The 14,387-nt window shown below is 49.9% G+C and overlaps 1 protein-coding gene across 2 annotated transcripts in view; it reads right to left on the bottom strand.

Moving 5' to 3' along the window:
* GABBR2 (gamma-aminobutyric acid type B receptor subunit 2) overlaps positions 1–13,887 on the bottom strand; it is a 379,938-nt gene extending 366,051 nt beyond the window's left edge. For both annotated transcript variants that reach the window (XM_055427123.2, XM_055427124.2), the window contains exon 1: positions 13,225–13,887. In XM_055427123.2, the coding sequence (XP_055283098.1) occupies positions 13,225–13,545 (321 nt within the window). In that variant the 5' untranslated portion in view covers positions 13,546–13,887. The remainder of the gene's footprint in view (positions 1–13,224) is intronic.
* Between the last annotated feature and the right edge of the window lie 500 nt (positions 13,888–14,387).

Below are 14,387 nucleotides of genomic sequence, written 5' to 3' on the forward strand. Positions count from 1 at the left end.
CAGATGCCTGATCATGTCTTCTCCCTCTGCTTCCTTTAGAGGCTCAGTTGTGATTCTATCCAAAATGGTTATGCTGTACATTGTGTTTATGCCACTCATGCAAAAAGCATTTGCTAAGCACTTACAACATGCCAGTGGCCATGCTAGCTGCTCAGATGTATGGGCAGTCATTCACTCACAGATGTGGCCGAGGGCCTCCAGGCTGTATCCTGAGTATGGGGACACAGCAGATACAAAACAGATGACACACCGATCCTCACATGCTGGCCCAGCTCACAGCCAGGCTTGGTAGTGGGCAATAGCCAGCAGTGACAACACAGAGCTATAAGGACTCCACAGGGGTCAACAGCACACCCTGCGCCCGAGGAGATTCACCACTTAGCTCTCAGTGCACCTCAGCTCCTTCTGGAAAGAGACAGGGATTCAGGAACAACCACTCCACTTAGAATCTCATTCAGCAAAGCTCAGACACATATCTCACACACTACTGTGCTAGCCTCAAACACAGAGTCCTCCACTGAAACAAGAGCTGGTATTTATGTGACTATACAGCATTTTACATTTTCATATGTGTTATAATAAAATGACAATAATAAAAGTCAGTGGCTGCCTATCAACATGCCCCCCTGTGCTTAAGGTTTTACATGAATGTTCTACGACAGCCTTCAAAATAACCCATCCCCATTTCACAGATGAGGTCACCAAGGCTCAAGGAGTGAGCAGCCCCAGCACACACACACCAGGTTTCTCATGCCACGTGTGATGGTCTCTCCACAATTCCCAGCTGTCCTCCCCACATTCACACTGATAAGGGAAAACACATAGACGCCATTATAAACAACCAGATGAGGCCTCATAAATCCTTTGACACTCATCCATTCATTCCGCAAATATTTAATGAGCACCTACCATGTGCTCAATAAATATTCGTACCAGAGGGCTTCCCTGGTGGCTCAGGCAGTAAAGAATCTGCCTGCAATGCAGGAGATCCAGGTTCGATCTCTGGGTTGGGAAGATTCCCTGGAGAAAGAAATGGCAATCCACTCCAGTATTCTTGCCTGGAGAATTCCATGGACAGAGGAGCCTTGTGGGCTACAGTCCATGGGGTCGCAAAGAGTTGGACACAACTGAGCGACTAACACAACAGCCAAGTGCTAGAAACTGTATGGGGCACTCTGGAGAGCCAAAACAGACTAAGCTCACAGTCCCCTGCCAAAATGGGGGAAGACCAACACTGAGCAAATATTCCAGCAATTTAAAATCGCATCTGTGATAAGCACTACAAAGGTTCAAGATTCTTAGAGAAACTGTAGGAGAGGTTTCTCCCAACGAGGGAGGACAGAGAAAGCACACTTGAGCTGGTATTTAAAAGATGAAGAAAGATGGCAAAAGCCCATTCCAGACGGTGGAAACAGCCTGTGAAAAGGTCCCGTGCACACTCTCTGAGCCCAATCACCAGAGAAACTTGAAAGTACCTCATGTCTGGGCCCAGAGAGAGAGGGAAGAGTTCTCAGGAATGAAGCTAGGAGTGAATGGGGCAGACCACAGGGCTTCCAAGGGCACAGGGAGAAGTTCTGTTCCCATTCCCAGAACAATGATGAGTCCCTGCAGGGTATTAAACAGACAGGCCACCTGACCAATGTGCTGGGTCAGTGATCCCAACGGTCCTCTGTATCGGGGGAACAGCCCCTGCACCTACCCCACGCTGCACCATCACGCTTCTTAGGCTGCATGGTAACAAACCCCCGGTGGCCTCCCTTTGAGAGCATCACTGTTTTAGACTCACCTCCACATGCCCTGTGACCAGCACTGCACCTGGCACCAAGTCGGTGCTTAGCATGTATGAGCTACACATATAAAGGAAGCATCACGGCAGCTCTCGACATGATCGAGGTCTAAAAGGAGACACACACACATAGACACAAACACTGATGCCCCAAATAAACACATAGGAGGTGACAAGTTCTGCAGGAGCAAGGGGAGCACAGAGCGGATCCGTGTGAGCCAGGTGTGTAGACAGACACACTTAGAGTGAGTAGAGAGTACAGTGTGTGTGACTGAGTGGGCGCACAGGGAAATGGGTGAGGATGAGGCTGAATTAAAGGAGAGGCAAGCAGCTGGGTGAAATTCATCAAAAAAAGAGAAGCAGCAGCTACTGACAAAACGTGCCACTTGCTTTCATGGGAAGCAGATAGCTCCCATGTGAAGATGCTATTTCACTTTAGAGTTTAAGCAGCAGAGATCAACGTCGGACCATCCAGACTGAAATCCCCAGCTCACCACTTGGTTGGTTGTGATGTTAAATAAGTCACTTAACCTCTCTAAGCCTCATCTGTAAAATGCAGACAACAATAGCACCTACCGCATCAAATTGGTGTGAGAATTAAATAAGTACTTGACACGGAACTGACACATGCTAAGCACAGGATAAAGGTGAGCTACTGTTGTTGTAGTCTCTCTTTCCTCACCTACTTGCAAATAATGTTTTCTTTTCCTTTTTCTTTTTAAATGACAATAAGATTAGAAGTTCTCCAAAGACTTCCCAATGTTTCTAGAATTCAGAGTCCAGCAAGGAGGGTCAGAAGGGTCAGTCGGGCTCTGAGAGGACACTCTGTGGAGTGATGGGTGAGCCAAAAGTCTATCAAAGTCAACACGTTCGGTGGAAGCATTTGCATGGACCCTGATCATAAGCCCTGGGGTGGGCTTCCAGGTCCCTGGCTGCCAGTTAAATCCCTGAAACAATTCTGGGCATTCTCAGACAAGCTTCAGTGAATGGGTCGTTTCAGAAACAAAGCAATTTGGATGATCGATTTGGATATAGTGATTATTATTAGGATGGCTGTTGCTTTCAAAATCAGTTTCCTCTGAACAAAGTCAAGTGGATCATGGGCAGAGTGTGAAAATATCATTTTCTCTCTGCCACCTCCTGACCCTGCACCAAGAGAACAACAATAACGCATCACTCCACAAAGTCCTTCTTTGGCTAGGTTTTATCCGAACGGTGACCGATGCTGTCCTTGCCAAATGGCAGGAGAAGGGGTCTGCTTCAGCCAGCAACTGTGGAACATGGGCACTGATGAAGACAGATGAGTCCATTTACTCAGTACTTTGGATCCACCACTAATTTTCTAGATGACAATGACACTTCATCCTTCCGGCAACACAGACTGTTCAAAAAAGACTGAAAAAGTAGAAAGTGGGGTGAAAAGAATGCCCCAATCAGCCCCCAAAGGTGTCACAATGTTCAGGCCCTTGACTCAAGCAAAAATTCTCAAACCTTCAGACATCAGCTCATAACCAATTTACTCGCACTTTGCACATGATTCTAATAAACTTGGTTATTTGATTTGGGGTTCAGAGCAAAACCAGATCAGAGAAATAGTCACCTCCAGACTGAGCTTACCCAGTTCTTAAATCAGTCCTGACCACAGAAGGATAAAAAAGCAGAAACTTCCAACCCAGGAGCAAGGCACCTGGAATATGTCTTGCTGTTCAGGGGACCCCAGAACACCTCTTTATTCATTATATTCAGACTTGCCACTAAACTACCTGGCTCACCAAGCCTGATGACTTGGCTTCATTCCTACAGTGTCTACTGGGACCAGAGCTCAGCCAAGTCTCTGTGGCCTGATACTCCCTGGAGGTGGGATTGGGGTATCAGAACCTGATTCCTACAGCCGCCAACTGCCAGTTAGAGTAATGCTCCAATAAACTAATCTCCTAAAACCATAATACTTCTCATATGCTGGAAAGTATTTCTTCCCCAGGTTTGATGTTGGAGGACCTTGGAGGATGGTGTGTGTGTTTGTCAGGGGAGAGGAGGCTGACATTAGCTCTGCACAAAACCTTCTACTGGAACATCCAACAAGTACCCTTTTCCCTCTGCACAACTACTGGGTCCCACAAAGCACCAAAGAAGGAATAAAGAGCAAGCAGAAAGCTCACCCCACATGGCTTGGCATAAAAAGCACTTCCTCAATTTGTTAAAACTATGCCAATTACTCCTCTTCGAATCAGAGAGCTGAGTTCCAAGCTTTTAGGTCTATTTGCTTGTTCAATAAATATTTATTGAATTCCTGCTCTGTGCCTGGCCCTGAGATACTGCTTAGATGGGTGGAGGTGTACACAAGGGAGCCAGACACACCCAGTGCCTGCCCTTGCAGTGCTTACAGTGGAGCAGAGATCCTCAGTGTTGCAATTCACAGAGAAGAGCAAAGACTTATTAACTAACCGAGCACCAGCATCTAGACCATCGAGGTCTTAGCAACCAACCTGGCACCAGAGCCCAGACCACTGACCCCAACTGGAGCTCACACTCCTGTGGTTTCAGCCTAGCACACCTGCTGGCTCCTGGAAAGGTACAGGGACAAAGGCATCTCACCAGCCTCACTGCAAATTGTTACATAAGCAGAGAGAATAAGAATAAACAAAAGGAGCAGATGAATGTGATGCTCATTGGGCAAATTATGCCATTTAATTTTCTCACCTTCCTAGAACCAAAATAAATAACCAAAAAAGTAAGCAACAAGAAGCCACTTACATTTCATCCCCAAACAACATGGGGAATGACCAAACAGGTGCCTCAAGAAGGGGTATGCCTTCCCCATCATCCTCCCCTGACCCCTCCTGACCATGGTCAGGTCACACTGTGTGACCGCCAGTTAGGCTGTGAGACCCTCGAGGGCAGGATCCATGTCACATCCATCTCTGTACCCCAGAGGCTAGAAAAGGGCCTGGCAGAAAGCTCTCTCCATCACAACATGTAGCATTAGTATGATGGAGCAGAAATAGGTGGAGCTGTGGCAGCCATCTAGGTGAGCCACTCAGATCTCCTTTAAAGAGACAATCTACAGGACAAGTGCCCTGAGCTAAGCCTCCAGCTGGAGCTTCAAGATCTGCTGTAGTGTTTAATTAAGACAAGGACACATTCTTCCCAGGAAGCCTGTAGCCAGTGACCAAGATGGGCAGGGATTCTAGAGCCCGGTTCTTTTGGTGTCTGATATGTGATCCCTCAGGCTTCCCTGGTGGCTCAGATGGTAAAGAATCTGCCTGCAGTGCAGGAGACCTAGCTTTGATCCCTGGGTCAGGAAGATCCCAAGGAGAAGAGACTAGTCACTCCAGTATTCTTGCCTGGAGAATCCCACGGACAGAGGAGCCTGGCAGGCTACAGTCCACGGGGTCACAAAGAGTCAGACATAACTGAGCAACTTTTACTTTCACTGATCCCTCTAACTGGCAGTCTTTGCTCTGGAGCACCCCAATGGGCTGGCCAAGACTTTCTGAGACTCTTCTCCCAGCTCTCCTTCCTTCCCCTTTACTTTCACAGGTGTCAGAACAGCACTGTGATCTGAGGGCTTCACTACTCCCTCTTTTACCTTTCACGGGTATTACCCCTAAGACCTCTGGGAATTATACATCCATCTTGGCCTGTAACTCTTGATGGACCCCAAACGATAAGCGTCCATAACATCCACATGCTCCTTTACATAACCCAGCCTCCTTTGACATTAGGTTGGTCAACAACTATTTCTGATCAATGAAATATGAGTAGAAATAATACATGCCACTTCCAAGTAAAGACGGCCAAAAATCTCGTGTGCCTTCCCCTAAGGATTTCTTCCTGCCCCCATCTTCTTGAGGCCAAATGATGGAAGAGTGACAACACAAGAGCAGCCTGGAGTCCTGTGTTCTCACTTGGAGGAGGGCCTCCCAGGAGGTTCTGACCCACACTGGATTTGGCTGAGCAGTATATAAATTTGACTGTGTCAAGCAAAACAGATTTCAGGATTTGTTGATGCAGCACTGCCAAGTCCACCCTGACCAACAAAAGTTATATATCCTCTGTGTGTGTGTGTGATAAGTCGCTGCAGTCATGTCCGACTCTTTGCAACCCTATGACCAGCCCACCAGGCTCCTCGGTCCATGGGATTCTCCAGGCAAGAATACTGGAGTGGGTTGCATGCCCTTCTCCAAGGGATCTTCCTGACACAGGAACTGAACCCACATCTCTTATGTCTCCTGCCTTGGCAGGCAGATTCTTTACCACTAGCACCACCTGGGAAATTACACTTTCAGCCTGTTCATTTCCCTATTGAGATCTCACATCTCTCATAAAGAAGTTGATGATCTTCCTTAGAGGGGAGGCCAAACACATGAAGAAGAGCCCTTTAAAAATATAGGCAGTGAGCTAAAAATCTTAGCCCAATATCTAGTTCTAAAGGTGTATTATTCCACGCATCTTCTCCTGGGTACCTGGCTAGGTCTGAGAAATTGGTTGGGAATAGGCATGGCACGACCAAGGGCATTTCCCTCACACCAGGAAAGCTCGGGGGTCAGTGCTCGTGGGAACATGCAGGAGGCAGCTCAGCTTAATCCTGATACATGGGGTCTTCTAAGTCCATTGGTGATGGGGAGGTGAAGCTTCTCTGAGGAAGTGATCCAGAGAAATCATTCATACTATGGGAAGCTAATTCAGAAGGCAGATTCTAATTTATTCACTTATAGTTCAGTTCAGCAAACATTCACTGATGCCCACTGCATGTAAAACACTGGGGCATCAGACTGGCTCTGCCCTCACAGAGCTACAGTCCAGCAGGGGAGAAAGAGACAAATATGGAAGATGTGCTGGGAGATAAACATGGATAAAGATCTCACGCACACATCCTCTTTCTCCAACACCCTTTTCAGCAACATGGCACCGGAAAGTGATGACAGAGAAACATGGCTTTACATCATGTTTTGAGATTCCATATCCATTATATTTATTCCTAATTCAGCTCTGTGGGGTCAACATCATCATATCCACTTGGTACAGGAATAATAAGACTGGTGACAAAACTGGCATGAATATTTACTGAGCACTCATAGTACATCAAGCATTGAATTACTTTACCCAGGTAGACTTCTTTGATCCCCATATCCTACCAGGCAGTTAGTATATTAGCCCCATTTTACAGATGAAGAAATAGAGGCAAAGTGGCTTGTCTAAGGTCACCAGGCAGGTACATGGTACCCAATGGGGATACAGACCCAGGTCTCCTGACATGATGAGATGCTCATCCGACAGGTGCTTGGAGCTAGGGGAGCTGAAGGGTCTGGTTCTGTGCCCAGCCTCATCCCCTTGGGGACTCTCTCTCCTGACTTCAGTTACTGCTTGGTCTGCCAGACACCCCCACTCCCAAGCTCCCCTTTGCCGCCTCTCCCACCCAGTCAGGCCTCAGAGCACCTCCATCCCCTCACACTGCCTCTCCATCTCTGCTCAGGGCCCAGCATCTACCCCTTCAGTTGCAACAACAGCTTCCTGGCTTCTCTGTCTCCTCCTTCTCCTGTCTACCTTCCAGTCTCTTCATCCCTACTGTCCTTTATCTTGTCACATTCATGTTCGAAAATCTCCCATGGCTCCTCACCATTCCCAAAGGAAGGCCAACCTTCCTGACACGGCATTCAAGGCCTTCCACACCCACCACCAGACTACCTTTCCTTCTACAAACCCTGCACTCAGCTGGAAACAGAATAGGTCAGTGCTCCCCAAACACAACTCACACTTTGTGTCCTCTATCCTTTGATCTTGGTGATTGTTTCTGGGATCCAACCTCCATCTGCCTGAGCCCACACCTCTTTGTGTCAACATTATATTCACCCTTCCAGACTCATCTTGACCTCCTCTCTTCCAGGAGATCTAGATGTGGTCTTCCCTTTCTCTTAATGCTCCTGGCATCTATTGCTTCTTTCTTGAACTTAGCATTTCCCAAGTAGACGTCTGTGATCAGATCCACCTGGCATCCACCCCACTTTAACAGCCTCTGATGTACTTTAAGGAATCACCTCTTCTCCACTCTGTATTCAATGTGGTTGGATGGAGCTGACCTCACCACCCTGTTCCTTCATGAAAGGCTGATGGATGTCCCAGACCCACCAATACCATGTTATTGGTTCGAGGATAGACACATGACCCAACTCAAGCCAATGAGAACTGAGCTTAGGATTTTTGCTGCAATAGTCAGGAAAGAAACACTCTTCTTACTGGAGTTTCTAAACTGGGAGGGTGTCAACTTGCAGCTGCTAGGGGCCATCTGTACAGCCAAATGGGGAGAGCCTGACTGAGGGTGAAGCCAAGTACAGGAAATCAGAACCAAGAGACAAAGAGGGAGACAATTTTTAAGATATTTAAGTTCTTGGATTCAGCCATACCTGAATACAGCTTTCTCCAGGATTTTTCAGCCACATGAGCCATTTAAAGTTGGGTTTCTGTCACCTGTAATGAGGTTCCTAAGCAGTACACCTACTAAGGGTCAGGTACCACGCCAGGCAGTGGGGTATAACCACAGAGATGTGAGCCTGATCCTAGAAGACCTCATTTTCTCTTTATTTCTAAAAACAGCTATCAGTTCAGTTCAGTCGCTCAGTCGTGTCCGACTCTTTGAGACCCCATGAATCACAGCACGCCAGGCCTCCCTGTCCATCACCAACTCCCGGAGTTCACTCAAACTCATGTCCATCAAGTCGGTGATGCCATCCAGCCATCTCATTCTCTGTCGTCCCCTTCTCCTCCTGCCCCCAATCCCTCCCAGCATCAGAGTCTTTTCCAGTGAGTCAACTCGTCGCATGAGGTGGCCAAAGTATTGCAGTTTCAGCTTTAGCATCAGTCCTTCCAATGAACACCCAGGATTGATCTCCTTTAGAATGGACTGGTTGGATCTCCTTGCAGTCCAAGGGACTCTCAAGAGTCTTCTCCAGCACCACAGTTCAAAAGCATCAATTCTTCGGCGATCAGCTTTCTTCACAGTCCAACTCTCACATCCATACATGACCACTGGAAAAACCATAGCCTTGACTATACTGAGATATAATTCATATGCCATAACATTTATTCTTTTAAAGTCTGTAGTTCTATGGGTTTCAGTATAGTCACAGAAATGGGCGGACATCAAGATGGATTACTTTCTATCTTGCATTGAGAACAACAAACATGTGCTTGCTGTGTTTGTCCCTATCCACCAGCTCCTCTCCCGAATCCAGGACTGGATTTACTCTTTCTTTCTGCAATACCAATAAATGCAGTAGGTGCTCAATTAATGCCTACTAAGCTGTACTCAGACCTCCTTGAAAAAAAGCTTGGCCTCCATCCCACAGTTGTTTGGGTCCAATCTAAAGCACAAAGAATGAGACAACAGGTATTTGGAAATCCACTCAAGGAAAGGACATACTCACCAATCACTAGGTTTTCTAAGCAGGATCCCTGCAATGGGGTAGACTTTCTGAGAGGTACACACCTGGAACGTGCTCCTTTGGCTCCCTGAACTTTCCCCAAGTTCATTACAGAATAAGTGAAAATAGTAACAAGTGGGAAGACATACAAATCCAACAATAGGGGAATGACTTAATACTTAATAGAATAGAATAGTAAACAGCCACTAAAATTCATCTTTGCAAAGAGGATTTGAGAACATGGAGAAATAACCATGCTATAACATTAAGTGAATGAAACAAAATATAAAAGGAAGGATAGAGATCCTCAAGTACACAAAATAGTAAACACCAGCAACTGGAAGGAAATAATGCTAATTATTAGATGCAATTATCTTTGTGTAGGTGGATTATACGCAGTTTTCTCATGTTTCTCTACAATTTTTTTTCCAAAATGAATATTACTTTAAATAAATCAGAAAAGCCAATAATATCTGCAACTCATCCCTTGGTTATTATTTAATTTTGTTAATATGACTACCAAAGAATGAGAAACACCACATGAAGAATATTTCTGAATCTGTAAAACTTTTATTTAAAAAAGACACTGTCTCTTAGTCTTTTAAACAAACATATAAATAATCTAATCTACCATGTTCACTTCTTAACCTTGACTGCCAAGAAGCTCAGAGCTAAAACTTAATTCACAAAAATGCAATAGTAATCTTAGCCCAGGTTCTGGGTTCAATAACGCCTATTTTTCTATGTGGTTTCTGATGCTTCCTCTTCTCTGTACTTTCTGTTGTCTTGCTTGTGTTTTTATATACTCAAATGTTCCTTGGAATACATAAAGAATTATTTGCTGAAGTTCTTGCCTGGAGAATCCCAGAGATGGGGGAGCCTGGTGGGCTGCCGTCTATGGGGTCACAGAGTCGGACACGACTGAAGCGACTTAGCAGCAGCAGTAGCAGCAGCAGCAAAGAAGAGAGGTCCTGCCTAGCAGATATTCTGCTGGGATGTTTCATTTTTACAAACACATGGCACTGAGTGGGGCTTTGAATCCTTTATTGCTATTCTAAATACAGCAGAGGGGCAACTGAATAAGTGTTTGTGGGAGGTTCCTTTATGGAGACAGCCTGGACCCAATGATCAGATTAACCCATGTCTTGCTAATCTCCATCTCTTTGAAGGCTGTGTGGACAGAGGTCCATCCTGGCTACCCACAGTTTCTGGCCATTGACTGAGAGCAAACGATAGCAAAGTCTGCCACAATGTGTTCACCACATCCATCCTGTGTTCAAGTCTATAGACATCAAGTGACATTGTCAACAAGTGACTAAAGAGTACATTCAATCCATAAAAACATCCTATCTGAATAAAATAGGGTCCAAACGCTCTAAGATGAGCCCCAAACACCCTTCAATTATTTATTAATTATTCAATTATTGCAATTACCCAGCCTGATCGTTTCCTTTGGCTTTAGAAAGAAAGTCCCTCTCCTCTATAAAGATGGGCCACTTGAAATAATTAAGTATTCTATCACCTGGGTGTTCTCCCAACTGTGACACCTCATGGCAGGAGATAACATATTTATCCGATTCTAAGCCAAGATTCTTTTTTTCTGGTGATAACTTCACTGACTCTTCATGAGATGAGGAAAAACAAATAAGCAAACTTAACATTTTAGTTGTGACCGTTTAACCACATCTAAAGTCACAATGTCTTACTTTTGAATCTACGACAGAGGAAAGGGAAAGCGGGAAAGGAAAGGAAGGCAGGAAACATTTATTTAGTGCTTACAGCATGCCAGACAGAGGACAGGCCGCTGTGCTGTCAGCTCAAGGCATTTTCCATTCCAGCCAGTTATCTCCCTTAAGCATCACAATACCATCCTACGGAGTACATATAATAGTCCCAGTTTTTCAGAAGTGGAAATCTAGGCTTAGAGAGATTAAATCCCTTGCTCAAGGTCACCCACAGGGAAGGTACTAGGTTTCTGACCAGACTACCCACCCCAAAGCCCCATGCCCTGTGCCCCTTCAAATGGCTAGAAATGCCTCTGCTTGCATGAGGGTAAGATTACCCTCTGCCCTCCTTCCCTCGAGCTCAAGTGCCTTCTGACTGCCTTATTCTCTTGACTTTAGGCCCCCTCTCACTCAGAAAGTCATCAAGACACACTTGAAAAATAAAATATAAAAGCATCAACCCACATCCTGAAATTGAGTACCCTTCCCTTTGCTGCCACTAACAAGCTAATACGAAATCTCTTTCAGGGAAGCTTTCTGAATGGAATAAATTGGTGAAAACATTATGCAGCTGGTAATATTTGGTGATGATGCAAACAGGGCTGCCCTGTCCATATATGGTTTTGTCTCCAAAGAACCCGTTCTCCTGTGTCCTTTTCAAAAAAAAAAAAAAAGATCGAGCAACAGAGAAACAGTACCCAAAAGACATGGCTCGGTATAATTGCATTGCCCTCTCTGTTTATGTGTGTCGGACAAGTACCCCCAGAGAACTTGAAATGTTCTGGAGAAGACAGGAATGTCATTCAGAGATGATTACACAGGGGCTGGCTCTGCACAGCTCCCCAGCTTACATCCTCCCAGGGCAAAGGAAGACTCTCCTCCGCTTGCAGCAACCTCCGTGCACCGCCACCAACGGCCACCCGTTCCTTCACCTTTTATTTACATCGCAGAGTAGACTGGTTCATCAGTGAAGGGGGGAGGCGGGAAATAAGATTCAATCCAGATTTCTGCTTTTTCCGGGGACCCAAAAGCGGAGGGGTAGGGGGTGTAGGGTCACACAGAGAAGGAAGCGGAGCCTAGCGTGCCGGATCGGAGTGGCACGACGACCCTCCCCTCCATTTCTGCACCAGGACTCGAGCAGAAGTGCCCAGGGAGCCCCAGGAAGCCGGGTCAATTAAGCCCATTGCCTTGGCCGGGCTTGGCGCGGTGGAAGAGGCGCCAACCGAGCGTTCTGCACAGGAAATCACTGCCCCCTTCAGGCCGCGTCTCAGCCACTGTGGCCGGAGCGTAGGGGCGGGCTCCTTCAGTCTGGAAAAACTCGCAAACCCGACCTCACGGCCAGCGATTGCTCCTCTGAGCCCCCTCGGCGCACCCTAGTTCTCGGGCCGGTGGAGATGTGCGCTGTTGCTACAGCTGGAACGCAAGCTGAGGGTGTAAGGAGGGGGCTTAGGACGGAAATCTCTCGGCTTTTCTGCTCCCCTCAGAGAAAGAGGACGGGAAGGCAAGCCGACTGCTTGCGCTCCAAGTCCGTGCTTCAAGTCTGCGCCCCGGGAAACTGCGCCGGCAGCCGCCCGGCCACCAGCAGCGGCGCGGCCGCACACTCGCGCGCGTCCGGGGCGAGACCTGCTCGGGACACTCTGAGCAACTAACCGGAAAGGGTCTCCTCAGGAAATCGCTCGGGCCACAGGCAGCGCCAGGCACCTGCAGGCAGCAAGCAGCGCTGCAGAGCCGGCGGCCCCACACCGGCCGGACCGGTGCGGGTTCCGAGCTGCTGGCGCGCACCAGAAGCCCAGCCCTGATGCGCGCTCCAGCCCCTGGGTCCCCGAGCCCTCTGGACCTCAAAAGCTCAGCTCGGCTTTTCTGAGGCCCGCGAGCAGGCCCGTGGCCTCTCCAGTCCTTGATGGCCCAGTTTATAGTCAATGCGCCTTCCCACCTACCACTCCACAGCCCCACCAGCGGGACTTGGGCAGGGGTGACCACTGCAGGCCTTTCGGGAGGTTCAGTTACCACTTCTCCACTCTCTCTGGGCAAAGGAGACCCTAGTTTTCTATCCCACATCCCACAAGCATACACACATACACAGTCCCAGAGGGGAAAGATGCTCAGCAAATCTTGGGACCAGCTGTGCGAACCAAGCCCGGCGGGACCCAGAGGGTAAGCACTGAGCCCCAGCCTGAGGTGCCCTCGGCAGGCTCAGTGAGGGCTCTGCCCAAGGGCCGAAGCTTGCTTCTGTCCAACACGCCCTCCCCGTTTGCCCCCACAGCCCCGACGGCGCGGGCGGCCGGACACTCACCTCGGTGTCGTAGAGTCGCAGGTCGAGGAAGTAGGGGCGCAGGAGCGACTCGTTGCGGATCTGCTCGATGGCCAGTTCCACCGCGGGGAGCACGCCGCGCCCGATACTGCCCTTGGCCACCTCCTTGGTGAGCGGCATGAGGCCCATGATGGAGAGCGGCGGGCTGCTGGGCGGCGGCCGGGGGGCACCCCGCGCCCAGCCCCAGGCCCCGGGCGCGAGCGGCAGCAGCAGCGGCAGGAGCAGGAGCAGCAGCAGGCGCGCGGGCGGCGGTGGCGGCGGCGGCGGCGGCCCGGGCTGCCCGGAGCTAGGCGGGGAAGCCATGCCGCGCCGCAGGCTGCGGGCGCCGGCTCACTCGGCCCGCATGGCCTGGCCCGGCCCGCCGCCCCGCGCCAAGATCTCCCCGCGGCGCCCGCGCAATGGCGCCGATCCCCGCTCCGGCTCGGGCTCAGGCTCCGGCCAGGCACAGAACGGCCGCGGCGGCAGCGACAGCGGCAGCGGCGGCGCCCGTGACGGATCAATCACGCCGGGAAGGGGTGGGAGCGAGCAGAGTGCGGGAGGCGGGGAGCAAGCGAGCAAACGCGAAGAGGGGGGCCGGCGTCTCCGCGCGCGCCTCTCTCCGGCGCGGCCGCCCCGAACCCGGCCGCCTCCGCCCGCCCCCGTGCGCGCTCTGAGCTGCTCTCCCGCCGCGAGCCGTTCGGCAGCAGCCCCTGGAGCCCGGCCGGGGGAGGGCGAGCGGCAGGAAACGCGGGAGGCGAAGGCGAGGCTGCTCCGCGGCGGCTCGGGCCGCCTCCGGGGACAGGGACGGGCCGTGCGCGCCGGGGGAGGGGAGGCGCTGGCTCTGCGGCGGCGGCGGGGAAGGCCGCCTTCCCAGCACACGCACACCCGCGCCCCCGGCCCTCCGCCGCGCGGGCTGCCCCGCGACCGCCTGGACCTGAGCTCTGGGGGACAGCGGCTGAAGGAACTAGGACGGCGTGCTGGCACACGGCAGTGGCCACGGTCGCTTCGCCGAGCGCTTCCTGTAGCACCTGCACGATGATTTGGGACTGGCTCTGGCTGGGAAGGTCTGGTCTGCGAGCGCGCCACGGAGGCGTCCTAGAGGCACCTGCAGCCTACACTCCCCTGCTCTACGCTGGTGTCTGGGGGGCCATGACTGAGCCCCAAAC

The sequence above is a fragment of the Moschus berezovskii genome, chromosome 7 (assembly GCF_049115385.1).
Source record: "Moschus berezovskii isolate FMDL1 chromosome 7, NW_MosBer_1.0, whole genome shotgun sequence".
NCBI lineage: Eukaryota > Metazoa > Chordata > Mammalia > Artiodactyla > Moschidae > Moschus > Moschus berezovskii.